Source organism: Indicator indicator, chromosome 21 (genome assembly GCF_027791375.1).
Source record: "Indicator indicator isolate 239-I01 chromosome 21, UM_Iind_1.1, whole genome shotgun sequence".
Classification (NCBI taxonomy): Eukaryota; Metazoa; Chordata; class Aves; order Piciformes; family Indicatoridae; genus Indicator; species Indicator indicator.
In genome coordinates, this window is record NC_072030.1 from 14593091 (window position 1) to 14613845 (window position 20755).

Consider the following 20755-nt stretch of genomic DNA (forward strand, 5'->3'; position numbering starts at 1 on the left):
ATGACATACTGATGTGTTACGGGACCACAAAGTGTTTATGCAATGCAAGAGCTGAGGTGAGGGGAGAACTAGTGTGATAAGAGTAGAGATCAGCCCTATAATGAGCAATATATTTTTAGTCATTCAAAGAAGTTAGTTACCTCTCATGAAGTTCACAAAAGAGGTTAAATACATTGAGATGTAAAAGGCACTCAGGCCTATCCTGTTACACTCACTGTGCTTAAGCATGTTCTCATAGTTATTTCAAGTGCACTAAGAAGTGGAGTGCTACACTCAAATTTTTTAAGTCAGAATCAAGACCATTCCCTTAACAAGACAAAACCAAATTCTCATTGAAGCCCTTGATTCTCTCTAAATGGTCAATGGTTATCAACTTCCACACACATAGCATGATAGGAGATGGCATCAGGTATATGCCTTTCCTTAGCTGAGAGATGTTGAGAAATCAGGCAGAAGTTGCATCCAGCATACAGGAAAAAAAAAAAAAAAAAAAGTATGAATTTGCTAGTGCAGGGAAAAGGATATTGGTAAAACCCCATTACTCCCATGAAGAATTGCAGAGAAAATCCCCAAAGCAAATTAAGCACCACACAGTGTGGGAAAACAAAACCATTCATCAGTTTTGGACAAAGAAGTCATGACTGAACTGGGATGACTAAATTGTGTATCTCTTGTGGAACTAAAGTGTTGTTTCAAATTACAATTAAAAACTTCCCTCAAACAAGAAAAAAAAAAATCTGTAATTACTTTTTTCCAGGCCTGAGAACTCAATCTAGACTCACCCCCCAACTCAACATTTGCTTTGAAATTACAGCTATTAAGATATATTAAAAAAATCTTAGAAGAGATACAAACCAAGTAAAATTTCATGCCTTCAAAGCAAGGTACTCATAGGGCACTGACGAAATTTGCATACTGCTAATTTGCAGTATGATTAAAATAATTATTTCAAGCACTGGAGTGTGCAAGCTCTGCTGTTTCAAAGGGAAGGTGGCCGTGCTCACTGAGGTGTAACAACGTGTCTCGAAGTGCGTAGCAACACTGGCTGCTTAGAACAGTCACTGGGACTGACCTTCACCTGTCAAAGCAGTAAATTGCTCCACAAGAGACAGCAACTGAGGAGGTTCAGAGTCTTTACATGGAAATAATCTGAGAATGATGTTGTTTGTGAAACTGCAGGGTGAAACACCACATCCTAAATGGAGGAGACTAAATACAACTGGCACACTTGTACACATAGGCATCCTAAAATACATGGACCTCCAAATATATACATGTCATAAGCCTAAACTGCAGGAGACACCAGCAATTTTCAGATCTTTTCTGAATGCTTAAGTGACTCCATTAATTTTTCCTAAGTTCTTCCTGGCGGCTTGAGAACAATTCTTGGAGGACATTCAACCTAATCCTTGCTGTATGTGACAGCTCAGAGGAAGGCAGCAGAAAAGAATTCTGAAAAGTCTTTCATAAAGTAAACCAATGAGAAATAGCAGGAAAACATTTAATGCCTGTCATTTATTGTATACATACTCTGCAAAATGTATATGCATTTGGTGTGTGCAAAGTATACACTTTCTTGACAGCACCAGAAAACAGTTAAGCTATGTACGAGTTGAACCTGATTGATCACATTGTGTAAAAAGACATTGTGCATAAATGATATCCCCCAAAAGGAAAAATAAAATAATTGCCTAAAACTAGAAGCACCCTTATTTACACACTAACACTTCAATATTGCATCACACCCACTCACCAAAATAAATAGAAGTACATTCATCACGATTTAAACACCAGTCTCTCCATATATTTATTTTCTGACATGTTTTGGTCTCCAGAAATATGCAGTATCTAGAAATACGTATCAGCTACTAGATTATGTTACAAAATGCAAAAAAAATAGAAAATTCGTCTTCCTGGATAATATTTTGGACTTTACACAAAAATAAATCCAGATTTCCATAGAGATCTCATATATTTCTTGAAAGGTTTTTATTTTAAAGCACAGCACAGAGTTGCACACTAAGGCTTCCTGTGATATGCAAAACCCTGGCCTCCAAAAGACATCGCTGTAAAGTGAAGTACAGCTCAAGTGTAAATACAAGACATTTTCAAAAAGTAGTCATCAATAATAAGAAAGTGCCCTTCATCTGATTTAGCATTAGCAGTAAAGAAGTAGCTACTGTAATTGTGCAATCAAAGCCAGACCTGGAAGGGGTTTATGAAAAGTATGTCATTTCACACAATCAAGTTTAAGGATATAGAATCTGAGATAGCAGAAACTGACCAAACCTTTTATACTCCTACATTCATTGTTGGTTTTTTTGACACAATTTAGTGAAAAAGGCACATTGTCAAACAGTGAATTAAAAATCTAAAACCCAAACCAAAATTACACACAATTAAATTCTTAGCTTAATATTGGATCCTCAGAAACCAATGGAAGCATTCTTCCAGTTTTCCTTATTCACAAATTCAGATGCACTTTGATTACTGAAGTAGTCCCATTAGATTAACATTATTAATCTGGCAAAGAGTGGGTTTGCATACAAGGTCAGGAATTAACCCCCCCCAAATTTACTTCCTTCCTAGCCAATTTACAAATATGCAGCAAATGCAACCACTTTAAAACCCAAACCATTTGTACAAAATTTGAAACCCAATTATGAGAACGTACTTGACTGGAAAATTACAAACGTGTCTTGGAATTTTTCATATGAAATAGACAAAATCTAAACAAGGATCACTCTGTGAAGAAACAGCTACACAGTGTCTTAGGGAGGCTAGCAGAGTACATTCCAGTCACCACCTAAAAGACAAATGACAAAGTGCTTTACAGATTAAGAAATGTAACCATCTTGCATGTTTCAATAATCAGAAAGAGGTGAAATAATCAGATTTTATTTAATCTACCTTTATCTGATTTATTTCCCAACTGAACCAATTGTGAATTAATATTTCTTTTGCTTCATAAGAGACTTTTTTTTACCAGCCAGGCAGGAAGCTGCTCATAGCTGACATAGCTGTCTGGGTTGACAGATCCAGAACTTTTCTCCAGCTAAGAGGAATTAAGAAGTAAAAAAAACAGTAACTTGCTTATGGTCCCAGTATTCATTTTCTTGAATGCATAATTCTAGAATCACAACAGAAAACTTTAGATGGTCCCAGTGAAGCAGAGCAAATACAACACAATTCTAGACAAGCAGAGAGGTTGCACTATCTTGCAGGGCTTCAAGCGTATACACTGAGAAACAGTTTTTGTTAAGTTAATATAGAAAGTTAAAAATAGAGGAGCAACGATGGTGTCTTCATCTGGGCTCCCTGTCAACTAACACTGAATTAGTTTATAGAATCTATCCCAATAGCTTCCTCTATCAGTGTTTTACCGAGGCAGTGAAATGCTACACCATTGACAGAAAACGTCTTAAAAAGACATATCTGGTTTTTCTTACATTAAGAGTCAGATGTTTAAACTTCAGCAGCTTCCAAGATTGCTCCTTGCAGGTTGCCATCTGAACTCCTTCCCAGAAGCAGCACTGTTAAGAGTAGCCCCCTGCTAGGAAAGGTTCCTTTGTCATTTTTCTACAGGGTAATTTTATCCCTTTTTATCCCTTTAACTCCCCAAACACCCACATCCCTTTTTGTACTTTTCCAAGTACTTCTATCATTAAAACATAACAGCCTCAGCAGCTGAAGACAGAGGCACTATCAATGAAGCCCTGGAGCTTGAGGCAAAGCTAAGTAGTGATACTGTGAGCTTCGAAGGGCAACCTCAGGAAATCTAGGTAGGTGCAACACCAGATTTGAGCTTCAGGCTCTTAGTACAACTCCCATAGACTTCTGTGAACCCTGTGCTGATTGTAAACAAATTCAGTTACAGAAAGAAACAGTCTTTAAGTGCATAGTTAGAAATAATGTGCAAATATGGGCATTAAGATAAGTAACTGAACTAACTCTCCTGCTATGGACCAGTTTAGATTTGGTTTGATGAAATTAATCACAAGTATTAACTACATAACAGGAAGTTGTTAATATTGAAGAGCTGCAAATACATTATAATAAACCTTCATCTTGATGTGCTCTCTAAATTGCAAACCTAATTAGATAAATGACTGCTTCGCATTTTAAAATCATGGAACTCATCAGATGTTTAATGCAAGAACCAACAAGTGCACTGAACACAGTTTATAAGAGCTGCAGAAGCCGTTAAGTGAATCTGAAGATTGACAGGGCAGGAGGAGGATTCCCAAGCATATGCTTGAGCCCAAAAGCACAGGATACACACAAACACTAGGAATTCCTGTTTTCAGGGTGTGTATTTATACTGAATTAGATTGGGATTGGAATTCCAGACATAGCGAAAGCCAACAGTCTTTTGGCCATACCTATAACTGTACCATTTGCACGTGACATGCACTTTTCCATTCAGAAGTAAAGAGGTTCAGATTACTTTTATGGGTCCTCAAATCAGAAAATATGCAGCACTTTATTGCTTTGAACATCTGTGGCAATGGCTGAATTTACACCCAAACTGCTTCTCTACAGAGAAAGACATTTCAATACTTGGAGGCTCAGGCTGGGAGACAGAGTAGGGTAATAAAGCAATTTCTCTAAGTCTCAAGAAATATCAGGAACAAGAATGTTATACCTTTCTTTCAAGTGAATGCAAAATTGATTGACTGGTATAGGGGCCCCAACAGTTCTGAGTCAGTGCATAGCTAGTCAATATTTCTGCTGGCATCTTGAACTGGTTTAATCAATGGAAACATTATTAATTTTATTCCACTTAATATGCATTAGTGCATTAATTTCTCCATAAAAAACCAACCCTGGCAAGTATTAAAAATAAATATCTTATTTAGGTCAAACTAAACCCTTGCTTTTCAGTACTCTCATCCCTTTAAATACTCTTTTGCCCTCTAATAAGCAAATGGAAACTGAAGTAGAATAAGAGATGTATGGAGGCAGAGGGTAGCAGAAACATGAACAAAGTCAACACCGTAAGTCAGTTAACATGTCCTCAGCTTCTTAGACTGTCTCTTGCGTTTTAATTCTTCTTCTTCCCGTCTCAATTCTTCTAAGTCCTCCTGAACGCCGAGTCTCAAGCTGCCAAAGAAGATTAAATCTTTTACACACTGCTACAAACAGGAATTTTGACTTTTATCCCTCCCCCAGGAAAAGCAATCCTAAAATTATGACAGCTCATTTGAGTTAAAATTTTACCTTAATTCAACTATCAAATTTTCTCCAACTACATCAAGAAGATAACTTTAAGAAATCAAGAGTTTAATCATTACATTAGAATCAAATGTTTTCACGCAAAAATTATGCAAAACTTGTTAAATAAATCGAGATTAAAAAATAAATCGTAATACAGAGGATCATTTTTTCCTGAAAAGTAGTTTCTGAAGCACATCCATCAGTTCTTACTGATATAACTCTTACACACCAGTCACAGCAGGGCTGACTCATTTCTCTGAGAGCCACCTAAACCATTGACATCGGTGAGGGAAGGAATGGATGCGTCAAACAGAAGGAAAAGATTGCAGCTTCCTGGCTTGAGGCACCATTCAGGTAGCTACAAGCCCAACATGGCTCCTCCCTCAGTCCATCTGACTGCCATGGCTCTGGTGAACAGGCCCAAGGAAGAGACTCTGCTAACATGGCATGTTTTAGCCACATCCCTGCATAGTTTCTTCAGCTTCCAAGAAGTCAGTGTGTTGAAAGTGATACTTACACAGTATCTGCAATGACTGATCTCACCAATAAATAAGATACTAGGAACAGGTGTGACAAAGTTACTGCCTCATTTGTAGCCCCACTGAGCGAGTGCATTTGTACACCCATGGTTCATTATGAAGCACATCAGGCAGAGCAGCAAAAAAACTCCAAGGCAAAAGGTTTGACCACATCACCATGAGGACTCGACTGTTCTGGGCTAAACTGCTCCACTACAGGCTCATAAAACAAAAATTAAGCCTAATTCTTTACAGTACTTCACAGTGAGGGCATTGAAACAGATGTTTGGCCATGAATTTGTTTTGGTTTGTTGGGGGTTTTATGCAGGCAAAGTTTGTGATGCATGAGAATGGACATAAAAATTATCTACTGTACCCACCACTGGCTGGCTGTTTTCTCTCTCCCTAAGCTTTCTTATTAAAAATACTAAAGCTTCCTTACCTCTGCTTTACAAAGCAGCAGATACCCACTCTAACTTAGCTCCATGCCTCGAGAAATAAACCAACTCCCCCCCTTGCTACCTGAGTTTAAAATCCATGCTTACCTCCTAGCTTCTTCTTTCTGTTGCTCTCTCCAGCTGCTCTCCATATAACGTAAGGCATAATCACTTTCATCTTTGTATCTGCAAATTAAATATTGGCTTTCAGCACACAAAACCCATGATAATGGACAGTTGAGTTATGAATTCACATTCCTTCTTAGAGAGAACAATTACTGTGCCATATGCAAATTTTGTGCTACAAGCCTTTAAAATAGTTGCTTTCTTATACCTTATTGTCAGATAAAACTATTTTAACAAACCAAGACCCTACATTTTCCAGCAGTTCCTAGTCACACCAAGCTAGATCCTCTTACTGAGCAGCTAACACTGTTGCATTTATAGTCAGGCAGCCCCATTTGGTGAATTCTGGAATACTGCAGATTGTTAGGAAGTATTTTAACATCCAATAATAGGAAAGAGTTGCTATGAACTCTACAGGTGAGACCTTGAAGCTGTGTTTTTTCCCAGCTATGTCCTATTCTACCAAATTTTATTGTTCCCCCGAAGAGCACAGCAGGCTGTGTGAAAAGTCAAGATCCCTTCTGCACAGAAGCAGCTCTGTTGCTTGTTAAATTCCTGCAATGTGAAACCATTTTTGGATACCAGCACTTCCCCTATTTCTAAAACACTTTCATTTGTCGAACTCTAATTCTGTTCTTCTGTTGTTTTTTTCAGCAGTATCTCAAAAGTGGCATTTTTCTTGCCTTTTCCGGTCATAGCCAAATATTTCCCGAATATGCTTTGATATTTCTTCTTGGGGTTCCCCTTCATCTTCAATGAAGTCATCCATTTCAGAGTCATATTCATCGTCATCATCATCTTCTATTTGTCTCTTGTAACCAATAGGTGGTCTTCCAAGACCTAAATGACAGAGGAGTGAAAAAAAAAATCAATTAATAACATTAATTTAACAGTGATTTTCATTGCTATACCTTGGGCACAGCCCTTTTACAGCTCTGGGCTTCAAGGTGGAAAACTTCTGCATTGAGTCAGCTAGCAATTCTCAGAAAATTAGTCAAAGGAAATACTTCCTCTAAGCTGTGTTGTAGAAGATTACCCATGGCTTCCTGAGGAAACAACCAGACAGAAATCTACGTTCTTGTTCAAGGTTTTCTAGGCACTTATTTCACACAGAATCACAGAATGTTAGGGGTTGGAAGGGACCTCAAAAAATCATCCAGTCCAATGACCCTACCAGAGCAGGACCATCTAGGGCGGGCCACACAGGAAACCACCCAGGCAGGTTTTGAATGTCTCCAGAGAAGGAGACTCCACAACCGCTCTGGGCAGCCTGCTCCAGGGCTCTGTCACCCTCACAGTGAAAAAGTTTTTACATATGCTCATGTGGAACCTCCTCTGCTCCAGCTTGCACCCACTGTCCCTTGTCCTGTAACTGGTCACCACCAAGCAGAGCCTGACTCCATCCTCCTGACACTCACCTTTCACCTGTTTATAAACATGAATGAGGTCACCCCTCAGCCTCCTCTTCCCCAAGCTAAAGAGACCCAGTCCCTCAGCCTTTCCTCAGAAGGGAGATGTTCCATTCCCTTCAGCATCTTCGTGGCTCTGCACTGGACTCTCTCAAGCAGTTTCCTGAGGTCCTTCTTGAACTGAGGAGCCCAGAACTGGACACAGCATTCCAGATGTGGCCTCACCAGGGCCAAGCAGTGGGAGAGGAGAACCTCACTCAATCTACTAACCACACTCCTTCTCAATACAGTCCATGCTGTTTGTTCCTGTTCAGGAATGAACTTCTAGAACTGCTTGGTTACTGCTAAGGTCAGTTTGCCAAAACATTTAAAGGTCAGTCATGAGTTTGTTGTATGGTTTTAACTTTCATTAATCACTTCCACCATCAGTTATTAAAGACACTACAAATCTTTGAAGACTAAACAATGCAGTGTTTTTCCTTCTAACAGCTCTTATATACCAACATCCATCACAGGCATCTTCTTTCATGCAGTTCTTCACTACCCAGGTCTGTATTTCAAGGAATAAGGGCACAAGCAAAAATAATTTAAGTGTGACAAGGCAGAAAAAAACAAAAAAAAGCATTCTACTGTTAAATGCACTCAATGCAGTCTTTAAAAGGCAAATACAGTGTTTCGTCCAAGTCTTCCTACTTGCATTTAAAATTGTCAAAGACCTTAACTCAGATGTACAAAATACAAACCAAACAATTCAAAGAAAAAAAATAATTTGCTCTTGAACTTTATACCTTGTGGATGAAGCACAGGTCTATGCCCTTGGAAAGGTCTCATTCCATTTATCTGTCCATTGCTAGGCCTTGTGACAAGGTTTTTAGAAGAAATAGTTTCTGATACAACAGTACACTTGGGTTTTACAGCTGCACCCATGCCGCTGCCTGGTCGCCCAGGTCCAGTGCTTGGGCCAACTCCTGGCCTTCCCGGACCTGTTCCCAGGCTGCTGCCTGGTCGCTTGGCTCCTGTGCTTGGATTGATTCCTGGCCTTCCAGGTCCTGTTCCCAAGCTGATACCTGGTCGCCCAGGTCCTGTGCTTTGACCAGCTCCTGGCCTTCCTGGTCCTGTACCCGTGCTGCTGCCTGGTCGCCCAGGTCCTGCATTTGTGCTGCTGCCCGGCCTTCCTGGCCCACTGGCCAAGCTGCTGCCTGGTCGACCCAGTCCCACACTTGAGCTGCTTCCTGGTCGCCCGGGTCCTGTGCTTGAGCTGCCAGCTGGCCTTCCAGGTCCCACACCTGAGCCACTGCCCAGTCGCCCAGGTCCTGGGTTCGAGCTGCTGCCCGGCCGTCCAGGTCCCATGCCAGAGCTGCTGCTTGATCGCCCAGGTCCTACACTTGAACTGCCAGCTGGATGTCCAGGCCCTCCTTTTCCTAAGCTGCTGCCTGATTGCTTTGCATTGGACTTGACTCCATGCTGAAGGGCTGCAGCAGTTCCTGATTTTGTATGGGCAGACTTTTTCAGGTTGGATTCTTTTGCAGACGGCAGCTTCTGAGCCCCATTGGCTGCTGGTTTTGAGGGTGGCACATGAGAGCTTGATCCAGACTTTCCAACACCATTGACAGGTAATTTACTATGACTGCTACCAGTGGAGCTTTTTAAGGAGCCATTTTGTGAGTTTTTCTCCATTTGATCAAATCTGGAAGAAGATGACCTTGAATGTTTTTCAGTCATTGCTGGTGGTTTGGATTTCTTATCAGTACTACTGAGAGAAGATGACAGGCTGCCTTTTGGTGTGGAATGTTTATCTAGTGAGCTTTTGTTAAGTTTTGCACTTACAAGTTCTTTCTGAAAAGTCACCTTTTTTGAAGAACTGGATATCCCTGTGTTCTTTATCTCCTTCTCACTTTTTTTATGCATTTCTACTTTTTTGTTTTTGCGTACCAAAAATTCCCTCTCTCTCAATTCTTCTGCTGTTCTGGGTCTCTCTTCTACCTTTTTCACTACTTTTATTTCCACTGGTTCATGCTGTTTTTTCTCAGCAAGCCTTAAGAGCTCTTCAAAATTCAGAGGTGCTGGTGCCCTTTTGGGAGGAGCCTTTGGTTTCACTGCAGCTTTGGATGGCTTCTCTTCATATTCTTCTTGCTCATGCTCAGACTCACTCTGACTGTATTCAAGTTGCTCAGTTTCATCTTCTGTTACATGCTCAGCCTCTGAGGCCTGAGCAACATTCTCACAAGTCCTCCTCTTTTTAGGCTTCTCTTCAACAGGAATGCCATTATAGCCATAAAAATTATCCTTTGTTCGTGAGGCCATAGCTCTTGCCTTTCTGTCATGTTTCAGTTCAATTCGTCTAGCCAAGAGTTCTTCTTTCTTCCTTCTTTCTTCAAGTGCTATAATAGGAACCCAGGAGAAAGTTAGTGCTCTTGCATACTTTTTATTCCAATTTCTTCCAAACTGATAAACCATTTAGGACAGAATTTAAGGATATCTGGCTAACAGCTATTCAACACAAATCAAAAAGTGATCAGAGGTCTGCCAACAGGGCAAGCTAACCCATGTGAATCAGCTACTCTGACAAACAAAGGCAAACAATTAATCCAAATGCTGCCATTGCAAAACTCACTGAGGTGACTGAATCACAGCAGCTCTCAGAATGCTATGAAAACTAAGGAGTATTACTGTGTCAGGAGGTACAGGACTTAGGGGTGATTGAAGGAGTTCTGAGACTGAGCAAGGGAATTTTGAGACTACATAGAATTTACTATCAGATACTTAATAGAAGATGAGGAAAGGGAGAGAATCAGACTATTGGGGAGGTAGTGGGGAGAAAAGAATTGGAAAACAGACTGAGTGTGTGCATAGAGAGGTGCAGGGGAGAGACAGAAGCAGCCAACCACCAGAAGCTGCTGGTCATTACATTTGTCTGACAGAACCTTGTGCCTCCAGTCTGTCCTGTGTTCTCACTGAACTGGTTTTAGCTATTTTCTGCATAAATACATTTTGTAACCTGAGTCTGTGTGTGATCTGCTAACAAAATTTAGGCTGAACTAGCTGGTGAATAGGATGAGAGGTCTGAATGCCAGATACTAGAGAGATCAAGAAAGCAGTGGCCAAATACCAGAATGTTTTAGGAAAAGCATCAATTCCCAGAAAATGGATTGAATTAATTCTATAGACTTTTTAAATGAAATAATGTAGTGGAAGAACTGTGGCTCAAACAAAGCCTCTGCCATACAAATTTCAGAGACACTATTGATACACTATGTTAAGACACGATAGGAACTCTCTGCACCTTTTCATACTGATCAAGCTTTTCAAAGTTAAGTCACCAGAAGTCCAGAATCTCTTGACCTTAACTACTGCTTGATCTGCAACAGCAAGTGCTAGTGTAGCAGATTAATATTTAACTCCTTAGGAAAGCATGCAGATATTCCTTGTCCTTACTTAGCCCTGGTTTTCCCTCAGGATCAGTTATCAGAAATAGATATATAGCTCTATTTGCAAGAGCTTCAAATAAGGTGACAAAGCCTCTTAAAATTTGTCAGTGAAGATCTCCCAGAGGAAATATTTTGGGCTATTACCTTTTTTCCTTTTTTCTTCTTCTTGCCGCCTGAGAAATGCTTGCACTGCTGCAGACTCCACACCCTTGACTTTTGGAACCTTTTTGGGAGGGCCAACAGCCAGACTGTACCTTTTCTGTAAAGAACAAAGAAATGTCAGACAAGTTAAAAAATGTAAGCCTGAAAGCTGTTAAAGCTGACAAGTTGTGTAACAGGCATGCACTTGACTTCAAGCGTAGAGCTGGTCCAGGATAAACCATGAGTTCAGCTGAAAGAGTTGTGACAGACACTTGACTCAGCCCTGCTTTGTTTCATGCTCAGGAGCAACACGTCTCATGTCCTTGGGGTGAGCTTGCCAACTAGAAAGGCCCTGGATCAAGTACAAGGGAGTGAAGGTGTCTTGAAAAAATATTTTAAAATGTGGCTTCAAAACCCAGAAGCACAAGATGAAAGCCCAGCCCTGTCTTGTCTATACTGCTGACCAGCAGCCAGCTACTTCACCCTGTAAATATTACCAGCAGGATGGGTCCTGTTTGTGCTCTCCCTGAACTGCAGCTGAACTGCATACCAGGTGACCCTTTCCTTGAGCAGGGACACCTCTCAAAGTCAGATTCCTTACCTAAGACTAAGAGATCAATCCTTCCTTACCCATCACAGAGATCTTACTAACCACAACAGATCCTTGGTAAGTGACTGATAGCACACTGAATGTTCTGAGATATTACTAATCTGTGTAGCTACTCAATATTACTACAAGCATTGTATGGATAATTCCATTACACAAACCATTGACCAAGTCTAAGACTATGATTGGATCTAGCCACTCCTAGGCTCCAAAAGGAGTTAAGAAAGCTGGAGGGGGACAGACAAAACAGCAGGGTCCTTGTTACTCTTTGCATCTCCAGACTCCATGTAAGTCATTCTAACTGGATTCAAACCCTACTTTCATTCATATGTTTTTTCCATGCAGCAGTTAATAAGGTGCCTCCTCTCATTACACCTATTGAACCTTGCCAAATCACAGTTAAAACTTTAAGTTCCATCAAACTTATTCAACTGTATCAAATTCTTATTTTACCTCAAAATATATTGCTCCCTCTCTTTTGAGTGAGGTGCATTCCACTCATCCATGATCAAAGTGCACTCAGTTTTCTGAGGGAATTAACAGGAAAGCAGAAGACAGGTAGGGAAAGCAAGAGAAATGAGTGACATACACTAGACTGAGAAGGAATGTGACAGCTGCATCAGTAACCCAGTACAAGTATTTCAACTGAGCCTTAGTCTTGGACCAAGCAGGAAACAAAAGCAGACTACAGCCCAAACTGCCAGAGCCTGCAGGTTTACAGGTTCATGATGGCTTTCAGCTTTTTTCTGGATGCTCATTGCAGTCTCAGGTTATCTTCTTCAGTGAAAACAAAAAAATAAACTCAAAAAATGGAATTACTCCAAAAGTAATTTGTAACTGACTTCACCAGCATAATTAATGGGTTGATCTGAAGCCAGTGACAGACTGCAGCTCCTGCTACAGTGATCTTAAACAGAAGAATATTATACATCAAGGATTTAGTGATACAAGTAGCAGCTGACTTGACCAGGTACAGGCTGGCACCCTGGGGTAATTACTTGAGATCACTGGATGAATTCAGACTAATGGTGAAAGAATACATAGCATCTGGTGAACACACCACCTGCATGTGGTGTAACTTGCCTGGAGAAGAGAAGGCTCCAGGGAGACCTTGCAGCCTTCCAGAACTTAAAAGGGGCCTATAAAACGATCGGAACAGACCTTTTTAGTAAGGCTTGCAGCAACAGGACAAGGGATGGTGGCTTTAAACAAAGAGGGGAGATTCCGACTAGATATAAGGAGGACATTTTTAAGAGTATGCGTGGTGAGACACTGGCCCAGGTTGTCCAGAACAGTAGTAGATGCCCCCCCTCACCTGCCATTCCCAGAACCATTCAAGGTCAGGTGGGATTTGGCTCTAAGCCACATCTAGTTGAAGATGTCCCTGCTCACTGCAGGGAGGTTGAACTAGATGACCTTGAAAGGTTCCTTCCAACCCAAACCAGTCTGTAATTCTGTCTCAGTACATCTTGAAGCGAAGCAGCATGCTTTCATATAACATCCTTTTGCTAGGCAGAGGAAACAGCTGCTTACTTATAAGAACATCTTATAAAACCTCTAAAGGCTACAGTGCTGGCGATCCTCACCACAGACAGCATTTACAGTGTGCCATGCCTAGATGTCTGTCCAGTGTTGAACCTCTTAGGTTCCAGCAGCTAAGCAGATGTCATTTATGCTATCCCCTTTTTTCCTTCCCCTGTTATCTCCAGTAAATGTTATTTCAATCAATAAGAGTCCCAGTGCCTTTCTTACTGGAATCTATAATGAACACTTGCACTAGTGTGCTACACCTGTTCAGACACTGCCTTTCATAAATGTACCAATTAACAGATTGGGATTTAGAATCATAAAATGGAAAGAAACAAAGGCTTTTTGATCTTCTTCCTACAGACAGACTAGAAAAGATAAACAAAGCAATAAGAGGAGAGATCCTTGCAAAGATACAACAGAAGCCAGTTAAACCCAGAAGCAGATAGGATGCAGAATACATTTAGGAAAAAACCCTACTCTAGTTGAGAGTTGGATTTTCATTTTAGTAGTAAACCAACAGATTATAACCTAAAAATCAAGATTTAACACATGGAAAGTTACAATCTTTACCAAATTAAAGAGTTGTGAAATAAGAGTCCCAGATTAAAACAATAATAAAAGCCACACAAGTCAGTATTCCCACAAATACCTTCATATTCTCATTTAGCTTTTTGAAACCTAAATCAAAAATTAAATAAATATCTGGTAAAGATACTACATCTAAATGTTCTAGAAGCAATTACAACTCAGAAATTGCTAAACCAAAATGACAGACTGTCCACGTGCACTGCAGTAGTAAAACCTGACATGTTGCCTCATCACATTAAAGTCCTACTACACTTAAGCTCATTTACCAAGATTCACCTCTGCATGGGAGTTTACCACAATCTGAGATCTGATTTTGTAAATCTTCACTCGAAGAGTTTCTAACCCAGAACAATTTTTTGGTATTTACAATTGAAATCACTAGATTTGAACATCATAGCTAGGACTATTTAAAGGATAAGATAGCTGAAGCCAAGCCCCTCTCTCCTGGGATGCTGAGGTCCTTCACTCCCTAACTTGTGCTGTTTACACCAAAAGTATTCCAAGACCAAACTGTTTAGGAAACCCAAACCACAATGCAATACTGTGTCTCACTGTTTGCTCAGATGTGGCCCATGTTCGTCTGGCATGCTCTAAATCACAACAGACGGAAGCAAAGCACTCCACACATTATGAGAAATCCTTTCAGGAACAGGTTGAAGGGAATTAGTACCTTAGAAACAATCTGAAGTACTCTGTAGCACACTCAATATTCACACAGGTAGCAATGCAAGGTCTGAGTGATCAATTCTGCCAAACCTGGTTCTCAAGTCAAGCACTCGTGCAACTCGTCATTTTGGCTAGGGGTTTGCACATGCCATGTAAAGACAATTCCACTTGTGCTATCCAGTGTGGACAATGTGCAGAGGTCTCACAGGGTGGGGGCTTTTGTCTGCTTTTCACTAGCCAGATGTGACCCTTGTCTGTTGCAACACTCTTCCTGCTCTTCCTTACCATTCATCAAGGCATGTAACCTTATTCAATGGGAAATCTCTGTTTCCCCTTTTAATGTCCTTCAGGATATAACTTTCTGATAATGTCACCAATGGTTCATTTACCCACTTCACCCACACATATATTGTCTCACTCTTCTCAGCGCTCTAATACTTCCTCTAATGCCTTCCTTGAAAGGCAGCTTTCCAAATTGCAAGTAGCCATTTGTGTTAACTGCACAGGGGCCTCAGCTGTTACCCTGTGCTGGTGCTTCCACTGTCCACTCTGCAGACAGCATGCTGGGGTTACCAGCAGCTCACTCTGCCATTAAGACCTTCTTACAATACATGCACATAATGCTTTCCCAACTACCATTATCACTATCTAATTATAGCAAAGTAACTGGCAGTTGCAGTAGCTCAAATGGAATCTATCCTATAGCATGAATGGAAAGATTTGCTAAAGCCTTGAGCCACAGGCAGTGAACTTAAGTTGAACTTACACTTGGTTATCTGAAGGAAGCCCTGAGACCAATGCATCCCATGAAAAAGAAGGTAACACCTGTTAGCTTCCTACATCCTGTCAAAAAAGATAGCCACATTCACCAGCAGAGGTTGTATCCTTGAGATAAAAGGAATGACCCATCTGAAGACAGAGGAACAAGATGACCTCAGACCCAAATTTCACTATTTGAGTGAAGAGTCATGTGAAGGGAAGATACCTTACACTAAGCCTAGAGATTGCTTTGTTCAGGGTCCCTCTCTGGAGGCACCTTGTCAGGCTGGGTTGTGGGGTTGTTTGTTGTTGGTTTTGTTTTGGGTTTTTTTTTTTTTGTTTGTTTGTTTTTCTTTCCTTTCTGTATCATCTAACAAGTTATTTTTATATGATTGGAAGCCTGAGACTGTGCTACAGGAAACCCAAGGCAATGAAACTTATTTTAACAGTTACCAAGCATGCTTAAATTTGTTTCAGACTCTTCAGGTTCTAGCAACCCTTATCAAGAGAAAAACACTACTGAAAAGAGGATCTTAACTACCAGCTCCTACTGTTGTCACCTTCCCAAACCAAGCTAACAGGCTCATATCACTTGACTCTAACAATTGCAAAAATAATGCTAAGATTTCACAATTTCTGTCACAACACCCAAGCTGAACCATTAGCTGAAAAAATTGCAGAATGTTCTTCTGTTAAGTGTTGCTTTACACAGCAAAACATTAAACCCATACTTTATGCTTTCCTTTCTGTAGTGGTATCATGGTCCCCCATTTTTGTCTGCTTATGCAAAAAGAATAGAAAAAGTTGAAAGCTTTACACATTTTGCTCAGTACTTGTGGGCTTCTGGCGCTTAGCTATCAAGTTGGGTCAAGTCAAGGGTAAAGCCCTCCTCAGCCCTTGCCAACTATTTATATCTCAGTTCTCCTCCTGTGGGTGATGATAAAATACAAAACATTTCTAGGCCCTGTTTTGAGACAAGTTTTAACTACGTAAGTACACACCAAATAGGAGTCTCTGACAGCAATCTGTACTTCACTGCCACTCTCCCGGTTTCTCTTGCTAGGCTTCTCTCGCCCAGGGACAAGTGCTCCATTGTAGATCACAATGCTCTGGGCAAGCTCCTCTGAACAAACTCTGAGATTTTGCTACTGTTTTACTTCACAAATACTCTGGTAACTCCAAGTACATCAGTTTCACTGGAGAATACTTTGTAAGGAAGCATACTTACTGTGTATCACTGTGACTTAAAAATGCAACTTCAGCAAGTGCTGACGTGGATGACAAGATGTTTCAGTTTTGGGTGAACTCTTTGTGGTTAAATGCTACTCAGTATCAGTTTTTTGGTAAGTTCTGTACACCAAAGATTCAACCTCAGTTAAAAGTAGTAGGGAACTAAATGAAGCCATTTATAATAAATCATTTATGCCAATAGAAACAAGGTGAAATGCAAGAATGACTTGGTTCCAACTATGCTCAGGGGTTTTTAAAAAACTGCAACAGAATTTCATACTTTGGAGAATATTTTTCCATACAAACATACAGAAGTGCTTCAGCACATCCATTATGTCACATAAAACTCACAGCATAACAGAGTACGTTAATTTCAGTATGCTAACAGAATAGGCTAATTTCACCCGAAAAGGGTGAGAGAAACTATTTATACCTTACTGAAATCAACATTGAATCTCAAAACTAGCATCATGTCTAAGGGAAGCAAGATGACATTGGAAATCAGATGAACTGCTAACAGGGACACATGTAACAAGATACACAGCACCATAGCCCCTGTGGAACATAGTGAGAAAAACGAACACTCTCCTCAGCAGCTGCTACGAAGATTATTAGCAACACATCATTAATAGCTTATACCCTAGTTCACAGATGTGCTGTTGTATTTAGAAACAAAACCTGATGCAGCTAATAGGGCACTGAAAGGCTGATTTCAGCAAGGTCCCTTTTGAATCTGGATTTCCACAGGGAGATGAACAAGCAGATTCATTTTCCCAGGGACATGATGCAACACTCTTTCTATGCAGGTCCCTCTTTCATGATACAAGACCCTATGGTTTCTTAAATAGAGTTTCTCTATACTTTTCACTTTTGAGGTATATATACACTACTTGTAGATATAACTCTATTTATTGTTAATATATGGAATATTTAGTTTAGCGCACTGAAGTTTGAAATAAACTTCTCAAAGGGAAGTTTAAGGGATATGTTGATTAATGCAGGAGTTATCATTTCTAGAAACCTGGTAACTTTACATACCAGTGAATTTTGTAATTAGCCTGTATGGTGTTTTTAATGGAAATAATTATATTCTTCCTGTAAGAACTTACTTTATGTACTAGCTTTAATCTAGTGGAGTCACTTTGATGTCCATTGATCAGAAAGCCTCCATGGGCCCTTCTTTTGAAGCCTGACAGCTGCAGATAACCACAAGCAGTGGCAAGTGCAGCTCCACTTTTGCTCAGAGACTAAGGCAAACTTTACAGTTAAAAGCTGCACTGATGTGCTACAACAGTAAGAAAACAAATTGCTTCAGCTATGGATTCAATTGCACTCTCTCTCCATGAGCTAATTAGGTAAGCAAAGCCTAATCCTGCCTTTTCTAAAAAGAGTAAGGGCACCCTCACCCATTGCACAACAAGCAGGATTGCCTCTCTCCATCATCAGTGACCATGGCAGATACATCATCAGTTTATCATCACAGTTTATAACTACTTGCGACAAAAGAGTACATTAAAACTGCATGAGAAAGCCAAGGGGAAAATACATTTGAAGTATCTAAAGAACTTCCAGCCTGTAATACACTGTGATACTGCGTGATACTACAACCACCCAAATGTCAACTTCCTGTAAGAGCCTAAGAGCCACAAACCAGGCATTTTACTATCTTGAATTATTTATGTATTTGATACTTCCATTATTTATGTTACAAACCATGTACTCAGAGACAAACTAAATCAGGCTAAACATTAAAGACTACATTTTACAAGGTTTTCAAAACATGATGGAATCTGACAAACTACACCTACCTACCATATGGCTGGGCCATATTGTTAACTGGTCACAATATTAGTGGACATCACCAGAATTTTATTGGTGATATGAAGAGACTGAGGATACTCTTAATTCTTGAGCATCTCCATTTCAGCAGTGTAAAGAGTGTAGTGGTTTGGGTTTTTTCCCCTGTATTTTATGTTAAAAACTTGCTGCTCCTCTCATTTACACTGGTTTAAGAAAGCTAATCATGGAAACACAGAACTCCAGCACTCAGTTAAAGAACAGACAGCAGCTGTTCTCTAGCTGGTGGCTACCAGGGAGAAAATATTTTTTTTATCCAAATAAGTACACACGACTTATAATTTGGGTCCTGCCAAAGGAATGAAACTCCGTGTATTAATGTACCAAGAGGCCACACACCCTTCCTACTGCCAGCCTTCGTTCAGCCAAGCAAGAGGCTTATTTCACACTGAATTAACAAACCTGATAGCTTGAGTTAAAAGACTAACTGCTGAAGTACAGACTACAGAACAACATTCAGAATAACCCAAATGCTTTCCACCAATTAACTCCACGTAATTGTCACAGGCAACGAAGTATCCTTAGCAATACGGATAGGACGGTGTTGGACAATGCGGCACATGCACCCCAAAAAAACCTTGTCATTCTTTGTCTCCGACCCGCATTTGAGACGTGGCAGGCTTCTGTTTTCAGAGCAAACAAAAGGACTTACCCGACTTTCGGCCACAACCGCTGCCTTCCCCTGCAGCACAGGTTAGCTTTCGGGATCTCGCTATTTTCGGCGACCAGAAGGCGCAAACCCCGCTGCCCCTTCCCAGCTCCCAGAGTACGGGGACCTGTTGACAACAGGAGCCCCGCTTCGCCCCCCGGCATACAGACGCTTATCCAGCCCGCAAAAGCGCGTATCCCCGGCCGGCGGAGCGAGAGGCCCGGCCTGGCGCGACCAAGCAGGCTCCCCAAGCGTCAGCCGGCCTCGCAACCGACTTTCCACGGGCGGGGTGCCCAGACCGGGAGACAAACCCAAGCAAGCCCATTGATTTCCCGTGAGGGGAACGCGGGGTGGCCGGGCCCGCGAGCCCCGTACGGCCCGAAGCTGCCGGCAACTACCGTCCCGAAGATCACCGCTGAGTGCGGGCAGCCGCGACACCGCCGCCCGAACGATGGTAACGGTCACCATGCCCCAGCCTCACCGCCCCACTAGCCCCCTACAGCCCCCTCAGCTCACCGGCACCGAGTTCAGCCCCTGCTGCTCCGAGGCCATCACCAGAATATTGCGGAAATCCATGGCTGGCTGCGGGAGAGGGTGAGGCAGCCGTCCCGCACCTCCCCGCTCTTCTCCGGCCCCAGCAGCCCCACCACCCGCCTGCCTCTGCCGCGCCGCTCGACTCCCCTCACTTCCGGCCGCTGCCGCCTATCCTTTATATCACCTCGCCTCGCGCTGGCGTCACAGCGTCTTGCGTCACTTCCTGTGTGACGAGCGCGCGGCCGCAGGAAGCATGTCTGCTGGGTAGCTCGGCAGTGCTTCGCCGGCAGCGCGTCTCCGACAGCCCCGCGGCACTGGCAGGGCCTCGCTCTGCGGCGGGGCTGGACTAAATAAGGGCTTGTGGGACCGCCCCTGCCCCATCCGTCATTCTCGGCCGGCAGCTGGCACCGCTGTGGCGGTGGGGCTGGGGTTCATTCCCAGAGAAATGCGTTGTCAGCCCCCCGGCCTCCGCATGGAGACGTGTCAGCAAGCCAACGCACATGGCTCCACTTCTTCATTTGATTTTTTTTAACATATGTCAGCTCTTAATGTTCGGGTGTCAAGGAGGTCTGTGCGGCGGCGGGGGGCGGGGGGCGGTGTTTGGGGGGTGTGTGTGAAGGGGAGAGCTGTTGGAAGCTCTCCCTGACACCTGCTCCCGTCCCTCTCGCATTCCCGGCCACCTTCCGCTACCTGCTCAGGCTGAACGCCTGGATCAAGGGCCGAGTGCTTGGGTACTCGGTCTCGGCAGCGATCTTTAGCGAGGCTTGACAAGCGGCGCTTGGCTCCCAGGGATCGTGTCACGGCCACAGAGCGGTGTGCTCCTGCCCGCTTGAGTAAACAGGTCTCCTTCGGAGCGGCTAAACCAAACGTTCTGCGTGTATCCAAATATTTCCCCAAGTTTCTGACGACCCGGGAAACTCTGCAAAAACACCAGGTGGCTGAAGACTCTTCCCTTGCATCGGCTGTCAGCTCTGTTCGTATCTGATACATTCGACATAAACTCCTGAACTCCATACTGCTATTCATAGAAACCTGGGCATGGAAAGGAAGCTTTTTTCC

At 42.1% G+C, this 20755-nt stretch overlaps 1 protein-coding gene across 5 annotated transcripts; it reads right to left on the bottom strand.

Annotated features, from left to right (window-relative positions):
- Positions 1–1513: 1513 nt before the first annotated feature.
- On the bottom strand, positions 1514–19787 carry SPTY2D1 (SPT2 chromatin protein domain containing 1). Of its 5 annotated transcripts, none has more exons than XR_008489301.1 (7): positions 19679–19787; positions 11280–11394; positions 8496–10088; positions 6982–7138; positions 6281–6358; positions 3450–5103; positions 1514–2806 (listed from the first exon to the last, which is right to left on the bottom strand). XR_008489301.1 is itself a non-coding variant. In XM_054390287.1 (7 exons), the coding sequence occupies exons 1-6, from the start codon at positions 19736–19738 to the stop codon at positions 5007–5009; spliced, it is 2100 nt and encodes a 699-aa protein (XP_054246262.1). In that variant the 5' UTR covers positions 19739–19787; the 3' UTR covers positions 1514–3550; positions 4997–5006. The 5 variants fall into 5 exon arrangements, 2 of the variants coding, with proteins under 2 accessions (XP_054246262.1, XP_054246260.1); XR_008489300.1 differs by having other exon boundaries at positions 1514–3055; XR_008489299.1 differs by having other exon boundaries at positions 2911–5103.
- Between the last annotated feature and the right edge of the window lie 968 nt (positions 19788–20755).

What these genes read in the sequence shown, in the direction of transcription:
- SPTY2D1 (XM_054390287.1), bottom strand. Translation starts at nt 19,738, where the DNA reads ATGGATTTCCGCAATATTCTGGTGATGGCCTCGGAGCAGCAGGGGCTG. An exon ending in TTTGGCTATGACCGGAAAAG is followed by an intron (nt 6,359 to 6,981) that starts GCAAGAAAAATG and finishes TTTAATTTGCAG; the next exon opens with ATACAAAGATGAAAGTGATT. An exon ending in CAGAAAGAAGAAGCTAGGAG is followed by an intron (nt 5,104 to 6,280) that starts GTAAGCATGGAT and finishes CTTCTTTGGCAG; the next exon opens with CTTGAGACTCGGCGTTCAGG.